At 33.1% G+C, this 10,659-nt stretch overlaps 1 protein-coding gene across 2 annotated transcripts in view; it reads left to right on the top strand.

The window, feature by feature from the left end:
* Positions 1-10,359, top strand: part of LOC106465020 (tropomyosin-like) — a 14,771-nt gene extending 4,412 nt beyond the window's left edge. The window contains exons 2-9 of one of the 2 annotated variants that reach the window (XM_013925208.2): positions 414-539; positions 768-901; positions 2,477-2,594; positions 4,526-4,596; positions 6,343-6,418; positions 8,349-8,411; positions 9,372-9,441; positions 10,103-10,359. In XM_013925208.2, coding sequence (XP_013780662.1) covers positions 414-539; positions 768-901; positions 2,477-2,594; positions 4,526-4,596; positions 6,343-6,418; positions 8,349-8,411; positions 9,372-9,441; positions 10,103-10,185 — 741 coding nt within the window. In that variant the 3' untranslated portion in view covers positions 10,186-10,359. Of the gene's footprint in view, positions 1-413; positions 540-767; positions 902-2,476; positions 2,595-4,525; positions 4,597-6,342; positions 6,419-8,348; positions 8,412-8,484; positions 8,569-9,371; positions 9,442-10,102 lie in introns of those variants that run through there. The other variant, XM_022392843.1, reaches the window with a different exon arrangement.
* The last annotated feature ends 300 nt before the right edge of the window (positions 10,360-10,659 follow it).

Raw genomic sequence — 10,659 nt, 5'->3', positions numbered from 1 at the left:
ACGCCCAGCCGAAACCAAAAATAGAACTATAGCATGGATGAAACGTTGTTCTTGGTAATTTTCTGCAAATGATGTTTATTAACCATCAAATATAAATTACCTTTTTATTTTTAGTGTTAAACGTTACTGGACTAAGATCATCCGTACTGAACGTTAAGTAACTCTTTGTTACTCACAAAACTTTGTTCATAATTTTCCAATAGTTTATCGTTTTCAAATGATTAAAATTGCTATAATCATTTAAGTTTTCCTAACAGGTTCGACTTACGATATCAGAACTTTCTTTATTGTGTAACGATTAATTTTTGCAGTAATGCAGAATATATATAATTAGGACTAGAATATAAGCAGAAAAAAAATTGTATAATTCTCATTGATAAGATAAACAAATCTTTGATATTGTATTTCTTTAGGCAGAAGAGGAAGTAAAGAGTCTCCAGAAGAAGATCCAGCAGATTGAGAACGAACTGGATCAGGTCCAGGAACAGCTTTCTAGTGCTAACAGCAAATTAGAAGAAAAAGATAAGGCCTTTCAAAATGTGAGCATTTTTATTTTAACCACACAAAAATACAAGCTTAATTTATTTCAATAAAAAAAGCAAGATTAATATTATGCAATATACGTTTTACACGAATACATTGCATAATAATAATCTTGCTTTTTTTATTGAAATAATCAAAATTTGCGATGCTGTTTCCTAGATGTCACCTCACGCTAGTTTTGAAATGAAACCCTAAAAGCCAGTTTTTTTGTGTTTTTAAATCAGGCCGAGGGCGAAGTTGCTGCACTTAATAGACGAATCCAGTTGCTGGAAGAAGACTTTGAAAGATCTGAAGAGAGGTTAAAAACTGCCACACAGAAGCTTGAAGAGGCATCGCAACTGGCAGATGAAAGCGAACGGTAGGTGCTGGAACCTTATCCAGGCTGCAATGAACATGAATGGTTGTTATTAAACAAATAAGAGTAAAATACCTAAATAATATACACAAAATAAGGCGGATGCTAAAAAAAAGCTAATATTCTGTTCATAAAATAAGAACCAGTTTGAAATAAGAAAAAACGAGAGAGAGAGAGAAGGTTTCAAACCGATTCTCTTTCTTTGAAGAAAAACTCTCGATTTATCTGAACACAAATTAAGTCTCTTTTTTTATATTTATTAATATCTGATTTGCGACAAAGATCAAAATAAATATATAAACAAAAAAATATATCTTTCATGCTTCCCTTCCATTTATAACAATCGATAACAACTTTTACATTGTATTATAACTTCTGTCAACTTACATTTTAGCCGCGGCTGAACGGCTCTGAGTTTTGTTTTTGTTTTTTTCAAGTACAAACTTTTAGTTTATAGCTCCGTCATCTCTTGACCGATTCGAGCTCTAATTACAGTTTTGGACACAGGAGGTCAAACCCTTTCGATTGATATATTGATCACGCCCAAAGTATCATAGATTAATTTATTCTGCTCCTGCCTAAAATAATTTCAATTTTAGGGTAGGCTGGTAGAGATCCTGATGAGTAATAAAATCGTATGGGGTATACGTGCACTCCACGTTTGGTATTGCTGGCGCACAAAAATGCAGCTAATAAAAAGGAAACAAAAAACCTCGTAGATTGATTCACTCAAATCCTTCCTTAAAGAATTTCAAGTGCCGCGGCTATTCAGGATTCTCTCTTGTTTCCATAACAAATTAGATACTTTAGCTGACTGTTAAAAATGCGTTAGATAGAAACAGTAATCAATGCTTCTGCAGAATTCGGAGAAAAAAAAACAGTTTTTAATATACTTTATGCACCATCCGGTCCATCCCACGTGATATATACGTTTCTTTACCCATGAAAACTTTCTTAACACATTGGACTTGTTTAAAGTTTGAATTGTACCATTACGTTGCAGTGTTATACAATGCGTGAAACAAGTGTTTAAAGTCGACTGTTATTTGCTATAGCAGCGTAGTTCTTTTATTTACGGGTTAATTTAAATTATCTGGTAAGAAATAATTCAAAGTTCAGTACACGTAACAATAATAAATTACCTTATTTTCTGCTTTAACATTTCTACAGACTTGAATACTTGTACACTATCGTAACTTGCTAAAGGCCTAAGTTACAAATCGTCTTACTTGCACGAAGTAACACACTAACTAGTTCACTCTCTATCTTGAAATTATTCTCTACACTTCACAACTACTTTGCTTTTATAATCTAGCATTGAATGCATTAGAACGCTTTAGAAACTTTAGAACTTCCTAGAGTTTTCTAGAGTATGTAGGTCTATCTAATTAAACTCAAACCCTCTGATCTTAACGTCATCATTAAGACCCACAGCTCCCCCTAACTAAAATTTAAATTACAACATTAAAAAATAGAGCTTATACCAATACAAGCCAGAAAAGAATAGTCCTTATAAGTTCAGGTGGTGACTATCCAACTTGGAATTTACTAATAAATACTCTGCTTTTTCTTGATCAGTATGCGTAAGATGCTCGAGCATCGCAGCATCACCGACGAGGAACGTATGGATTCTTTGGAATACCAACTGAAGGAAGCCCGCGTGATGGCAGAAGACGCCGACAGAAAATACGATGAGGTGACATTAGTTGTCAAACAAAATGACTTACTCGTCTTGTCCGCCATGTTGACCGTACCAGCATGTGTCATGTGGCGATTGTTGCTTGAAAAACTAATCCGTTAGCGTAGGTACTCCCTCCACCTACTTTAACACTGGTAATTTACAAAGTCCCGCCTGCTTAATGAAACTGTAGTTTGTTTTATTTTATTGTTTGTTTTGATAAGTAGCTCCACTTCAGGCTGCTTGCTTTAACGATCTTCAGCTTTACATTAACCTGGAATTCTCGAGACTCAAATCATTCACGGGAAACTTTCATCCTTCTATAACTCACATAACGTGTGTTAGTTATGTGCTACTTTATGTATGACTTTGACAATTCATGGAATCGTGATAAACTCAATACAGCCATCTATAGAATTATCCCCTATAGCCTGTATACCCCTTGTAAAATACTCATCTCACATAGAGTAACCCTGGATATAGCTAATATCTTCTACAGCCCATCCCATATAACCCTTGTAAACTATACAGCTCGCATACATTTATTAACTAATATTTAACCCTGGATATAGCTAATATCTTCTACAGCCCATCTCATATAACCCTTGTAAACTATACAGCTCGCATACATTTATTAAATAATATTTAACCCTGGATATAGCTAATATCTTCTACAGCCCATCCCATATAACCCTTGTAAACTATACAGCTCGCATACATTTTATAAATAACATTTAACCCTGGATATAGCTAATATGTTCTAAATCTATCCTGTATAACCTTTGTAAAATACATACCCCAGATAGTTTTACTAAACTCTATTTAACCCTAGATATAGCTAATATATTTTATAAACTATCCTATATAACCTTTGTAAACTACACGGCTCATATAGTATCAAGTATTCTTTAGGGTACTACATAGTTTTGGTAACCTGTTTAGCACGTGTAATCTTTATTAGATGTAAATGGGTTTTCCCAATAACATTAATTGCACTGTTATACAGTTTATATTTATTTCGTTACTCTCTCGTTGAAATACAGGGTGTCTGAAACCATAGGCACTTCAACGAGTTTTACAGAATGTGTTCCACATATTGTCCTTGTTATTCGAAACGAGTTTGGATTAACTGCAGGATTAACTCGACTTTCACGTGCTTTGACAACACCAAAATCAGTCACGTATATGAAATTAAGAAAAGCTGCAAATCGCTTGTGGTTCCAGACTTTTCGGACACCCCGTAGTTTGTCTTTTCAACATATGGTTCAAACACTAAAGGTTTAAAAAAACACAGAAAAGAAAAAAATGTCAAAGGCGGTTTAGTAATCATTCTACTACCATAATAATAATTTCAAATTTGTTTTTTAAAACAACAAGTTTAATTCAAAGAATAAGCATTTTCTGTTGCAAAATTATAATGATCCTTCTTAGAATTTTTTTTCAAGAGACTTGAGACACTAAACACTGGATTTTTAGTTCCTAAACATTGAGTGACAAACCACGGTCACAGTTGTTGTTATTGGTTGCATTACTTACAGTGAAGTAATACCGTGTATAAATGTAATAAAGAGACAGTGTTTTTTTTTTAATAGAAATTGCACAATAATTAATCTTGATCGAATTAAACACAAATGTGCAACATTGCCGAATAATCATTAATGTTCCAAACCACATAACAACAAATAAACTATTCGTTGATAAAACGAGGGGAAAAAAAAGTCGTAAAACAGTGCTATATGCCATTACCTTAATGTTATCTCCAATGACGTTATACATTTAGTGAGATCACGATGTGGAAAAACAAACAAAGAACTCGTTGTTGGTAAATATGGTTAAGTTTTAATTGAAATGTAATATATTTTAATACGATCCTTTACACCTAAAAACATCTCTACTTATTGTACAAGTGAATACAAATCGCTGATATTAAATATAAATATGGTTTACAGGTCGCGCGTAAGTTGGCTATGGTTGAGGCCGATCTGGAGAGAGCCGAGGAACGTGCCGAGAGCGGCGAATCGTAAGTGTTAGCTTCTTCCTCAGTCATTCCTTTAACAGGCTTCCTTAACGAAGTGAACTCGTCTAATTACCCTCCTGGCATAGCTAAAAGGTTAGCTCAATTGATTTCATTTATCAGTTGAGTCTCTATAAAATATTCCACTCTATGTTAGTTGGATATGTATTAGTGGATCAAATCCCTTAATATATGCCCCATCCATATTAGTTTAATCTGTATCTTAGACGGCGGTCCTGGAGGATTTTCCCTCCTTGTTAAATGAATCTTTCCCAGTGATACCAGTCTTATAATATTTCCTCAGATTTCAGGTTGGATCTGTATGAATGGCACTCCCTCTATAATATTTAGTATTTTCCCTCTATGTAGGTGGACCTGTAACAGTGGTACCAGTCTAACAATATTTCCTCAGATTTCAGGTTGGATCTGTATGAATGGCACTCCCTCTATAATATTTAGTATTTTCCCTCTGTGTAGATGGACCTGTAACAGTGGTACCAGTCTAATAATATATACAATATTTCTTTTCTATTCTCAACCTTATACTATTTCTCCAGCCATGTTAGTTGGTAATCGTTATTGGTGACACCAGTTCTGTAACATTTCTTGTATGCTAATTAGTCATATGTCAGTGACACCAGACATTGAGACTTAACTTCTTAAAGTTGATATTGCCACCAATACTACTGTAACAATTATTAGATCGGGATTATTCAGCCTCTTGAGGGTTTTTTTCTAGAAGGTTGAAACCTGATACACCATTTTTAAATTGCTGTTATTATTTTAATATTTTTACTATCAGCTTCTCTTGGGTTGTTTGCCCTCTCTCTCCCTATGGTTCAGTGGTATACGTAAGAGAAAATCGGGGTTCGATATCCGTCGTCGAACGATCATCCCAATAACCTAAAAAGTGTAAGAGGTCCACTACTTTCTCTTTTTTTTTTAAATAAACACTTGATTTTCGTGTGAAAATATTTAATTCTTTGCACAGAAGAAAAGGTCCACATTTTTCTTTTGAAAAACGTCCCCCCCCCCCCACACACACACATTCTGTATCTGTAGGTATTATATCATTGTCTATCATGTTAGATACGTAAGAGAGTCTGTTTCAATTGAAATCGAATGTAAGCCTAGATGAACTATGATATCACGTATAGTTTTTCATATGAGTGGCTAGTGGTCTTTTGTTTATCATTCTTAACCTCTTTCTCGCTTTCAGTTAGGTCATTTTACTGATAAATGTGCTCTATATTAAATGCAAGAACTCTTATAAGTGCGTTCTAAGGTTTCATTTATTGGTACGCTTTGCAGATCTCAGAAACAGACATGTGTTTTATAAGTAATTATATATTCCGTATTTCCACAAAGTCTCTTTGATTAATATATTTTGTTATGATGTTTATAATAGTTTTGAATATTAGTATTTAAATATTACTAATATTCAATTTTATTAATAATATTATGCATAGTTAGATTGTTATATGGATTTAGAACAAATATAAGCGTCTAAATTGGATTAACTTCACCGAATTATTATTGGAATTACGGTCTAAAATACGGATCGCGAAGATTTTCTTATCTCTTTATCTTTTTTTTTTTTTGGTTTAATGAGGTAACTGTCTTTACAAAGCACCATTAAAATTCCTATACTTTAACAGTGACGTATCGAAAACATTTCTTTGCCTATGTTTTGCACAATTCGTATATTTTAATGACGTATAACTCGAGCTAAGTAACTTGTTTGTATTACAGTAAAATCGTAGAACTTGAGGAAGAATTACGTGTTGTTGGTAACAACTTGAAATCACTGGAGGTCAGCGAAGAGAAGGTATGGGCACTAACGTATTTTGACTGTAACGTTAATGGAAGACAAAAATACGCTGCGATCTCTTAATCATAGCGTGTTCTCTGTACGGGCGAAAATTTTGTTTTTTAACTGTAACGTTAATGGAAGACAAAAATACGCTGCGATCTCTTAATCATAGCGTGTTCTCTGTACGGGCGAAAATCTGAAATTTTGTTTTGTTTGTGAATACCACGGTGTGTTGGTTTGTGATATATTTGTTTCATATGTGTTTAATTTAATAACTCCACAATATGTTTTTATTCCTTTCTTATTAATTTAATGTTATCGTGTTGTTGTTGTTGTTTTTTGTTTTTTTTACATTTGTTTGATTTTCTTCGTGTTTATTTGAGTTTCAACCTATTATTTGTTTTGTTTTCAGACTTTTGTATTTCCGCTTGCAATTAGTTTATTTTATTTCTCTTATTCCCAAAAATAAAATCATACCTGTATTATTGTTTTTACAATAATTAAACATACGAACATTGTTTTTTTGTTTGTTTTATATGGAATTAACAGTGTTATTGTTTCGTGTCTTCACGTAAATTTTTAAATTTCAACCTCATTTTTTTCTAGTACCTTTTCTAATTTTCTAACTCTTGTATGTTACAAAGAGTTAATTGTACTTTTTAAGAACGATACAATAGCGTTTTGCCGCAGTCGTGAGCCGTAGCGTCACTAACAATATTCAACATCTATATGAACAGTGCAACGCTGACATGAGAAATTTACAACTGAAGGTACATGATACAGTTCTTTCCAAGGAACGGTGTTCGTATAGCAAGTTTGTACAATGAAAAGATAACGTTTCGTAGAAGTATCTCTTAAGTACTCCTCGTGTAAACAGAAACACTCACATAGCAAAGCGTTAAAGACAACAACTGATTCCAAAGCTACACTTTAAGTCAATCCAGAGCAACGTTCATACAAAGTGAAAAATATAGTTGCAAAAAGTAACCCTCCCAAAAAACGAAAGCTGGACATATTTTCTGTCAACAACAACAACAAACATAAACTTCCACCAAACCTTGAAATAAACGATTGTTTTTACAGAAAATACGGTCGAGAAAACTGAAATCATCACAATCCCATTCGACTACATACATGTCAAGTCCTCTAATACAGCTTTAATTAATTAATTAATAGGCTTGAAAACCAGTAACTAAGTACAGTGGAAAGTTTGTCAAGATGTGTGGTCTAAGATTGGTCTTGTAACCCTTGCACAGACTCGCTTCAATAGAAAGTTCCGTGTTGGCAATAGTTCATAATTACGATTATCAAAACGAATACGATCTACGATGGAGAAAATGGTTCCAAGGAAACACAGAACTTAGAATATCGTTCTTAGAAAGTGTGATTAACCCTGAAAATTGCTTTGATTTTTCTTGTTTTGTTGTATTTTTGTTCCATTTCTGTTTAAAGTTAAAGCGTTGTTCTATGAGATTCAGTTGTTGTCTCATACATATGTGTCTCCCATCTTTTTTGTGTTTGCTTTTTCAGGTTTTATACCAATGTTCTTGCAGCCCTCTCTGTTTGTGTACATTTACTTTCTTGCTCTACTTTTTCGTGAGAAGTCATCTTCCTTGAAAATGACCATGCTGTCCGTCATGTGGTTTACATTTCCTGACAAACTTTTATTATTAAATCCAGATTCTGACTTAAGATTATACTTTTTACTGGAAAGCACTTTAAAATTCATTATTTTAATCGTAAATCTTTTTTTTTTTTGACAAATTATCCCAAATTGTTGTTTCAGTAAGTTTTCTGTTTGTAACTGTTAATATCTCGTGTTTTCTATAATAACATTTGGGAGAGGAAAGGGGTTGATAGAAGCAGCCATTTTGAATAAAGTTTGACAGCGATATGGTTTACCACATTTTCTTTTTTTGTTTTCTTTCCTCCTCTTTTTTTACAGGCTCAGCAGAGAGAGGAAGCTTATGAAACACAGATCCGTAGTATGACTTCCAGACTAAAGGAGGTGAGGGTTCATTTCATGCAATCTTACACACAATGTTTTAATTTAGCTAACGGTTTATTTTTGCCATATTTAGGCCCTACAGAAAGAAGACGCCTATGAAACCCAAATCCGACAAATGACTCAAAGATTACAAGAGGTATAGTTCAAAGCTCTTTAAGCATGGGACTTGACAATGATGTCAAGTCGGTAGACGTAGCTGCATCAACCTCTAGCGGTGAAATTCTTAGATTTATAACATGTAGGTCATGGAGTAACCAAATCATAATATCCAAACCACAAAAATATTCCTTACAACTTAGGCACGGTATAATACAATACAACTCTACAAACTTCCCTTTCAAAGCTCCAAACTTAACTATAGTGAGAATTTTACTGAATGGTATAGCTTGAAAGAAGAGCACGTGTTTAACACTTGCCCCCAAATGCTTGACAATTATACGAAATTTTAAACTTTTTGTTAGCTACCCTCACGTTTAAGTATCGACAAAAGAAGAAAAAAGGCCACCATATTTCATTGCATTCAGTAAAAAACAAAACAATGGCAAAACTTTTATTTTTCAATCTAACATCGAAAACTTTATGGCTTATTTTTATGTAGTTGAAATTAACTTTAGAACAACTAATAATAATAAGAAAGTTCAAGAAAATAACCTATCTTGGTTGACAATTTTACGATTTTTAGTAAATAATTGAAATTTTAAATTTAATACTGGGTGGTTTCGTTAAAAACATAATATTCCTTTGTAACCAATTAGAAATTGAAATTTGACTTTTCTATTATTGAATTCAACACATGGTAAAGTCGCGTTCTCTAAAAATAGCAAGGACAAATATGACTCATATAAACATCGTGACAAAAAAAAACCAGTTATGTATATGCATATACATACCGCACTTTTCTTATAATATTGATGTTTTTCTAAAGACTTGTGTTAATATTGTTTTGTTTTTGGGGTGTAGGCTGAATCTCGAGCAGAATTCGCTGAAAGATCAGTACAGAAACTCCAGACAGAGGTGGACAGATTGGAAGGTATATTATATTTTGTCTAGTCTTATTTTCCATGCAGTAAATAAACAAACAAGAAGGCATGTCCAAGTAAAATGATTAAATATATCACAATTATGCCAAAGGTCATGACTATTGAAAATTTTTCTTCCATTTTATTTGGTCACAATACTTCTATGGCTTCGTTGCAATCTCCAAGTCTCCATTCTTCAGACAGTAATTTCTCAATTTAATTAATTAACCAGCACCTGTGCACAGGTGAAATATTAAACTAACGTACAACGTTGAATTGTTGCACAATAAATTAGCTTTATCAAAAGCATGTCACAGCCTTAAAAAAAAAAAGACTACATGTTAAGATAGCGCCCTACACCTGATGATGGTGGTGTAGAACGCACACGAAACATGTTGTCTTTTTAGCGCTGTGCTTTGATTTTAATAAATCTAATTTATTGTTCAACAATTCAACGTTGTATGTTAGTTTAATAATTTAACTTCTCAGTTCGTTAGGTGTAAAGAGTAAACTTTATTTTTTATGACAAATATTAATTTCACTTGATGTGAGAGATTAAATTTTTCCTTTTTATTTTTAGTGAGCAAAAATCATATTATTTTGCGTAGATCATAAGATTTTCGAGAACTCAAATTGTAAGCTATCGTTCTCACTCTAAGATTTTTCTTGCAGACGAACTGGTCAACGAGAAGGAGAAATACAAGGCCATCTCAGACGACCTGGACCAAACATTTGCAGAACTTACAGGGTTCTAAAAGCTTGCTTGTATGTCTTCGGATTTGTATCTGTATATTGTAAATTTCAACAGCCTATTTATTGTCATCTTACTTCCCAACTAATATTTTACACAGTGTCTTTGAGTTCCCTCATTGAAGAGTGTCATAATGAAACTTTATCGGGTTTCTATAACATTGAGGGATTGGTCAAAGCTGTTGCAAGAAACAAATATATATCTGTAGCTTAAACAGTGCTCTTAATTGACACTAATATAATAAAGAATTACTTTTGTGCTCAGCTTGGTGCGTTGATTGATTTCTTAATCTATAATAGAAACTTGTTGAAAGACTTAAGATAAGTAGGCTTAACAATTATTACTCACCCCTCTGGTGACAATTTACAAAGTCTGACTATAAACAAATGAATGTAATCTGAAATAAAAAAATAGCTAACCAATAACCGTACAGTATTATTTTTCTGCACGGTGTTATTAGGAATATGCTGTATGTATA

Source organism: Limulus polyphemus, unplaced genomic scaffold, assembly GCF_000517525.1.
Source record: "Limulus polyphemus unplaced genomic scaffold, Limulus_polyphemus-2.1.2 Scaffold1813, whole genome shotgun sequence".
NCBI lineage: Eukaryota > Metazoa > Arthropoda > Merostomata > Xiphosura > Limulidae > Limulus > Limulus polyphemus.
The sequence above is the reverse complement of the archived record's forward strand: the minus strand, read 5'-3'. Positions and strand labels throughout refer to the sequence as shown.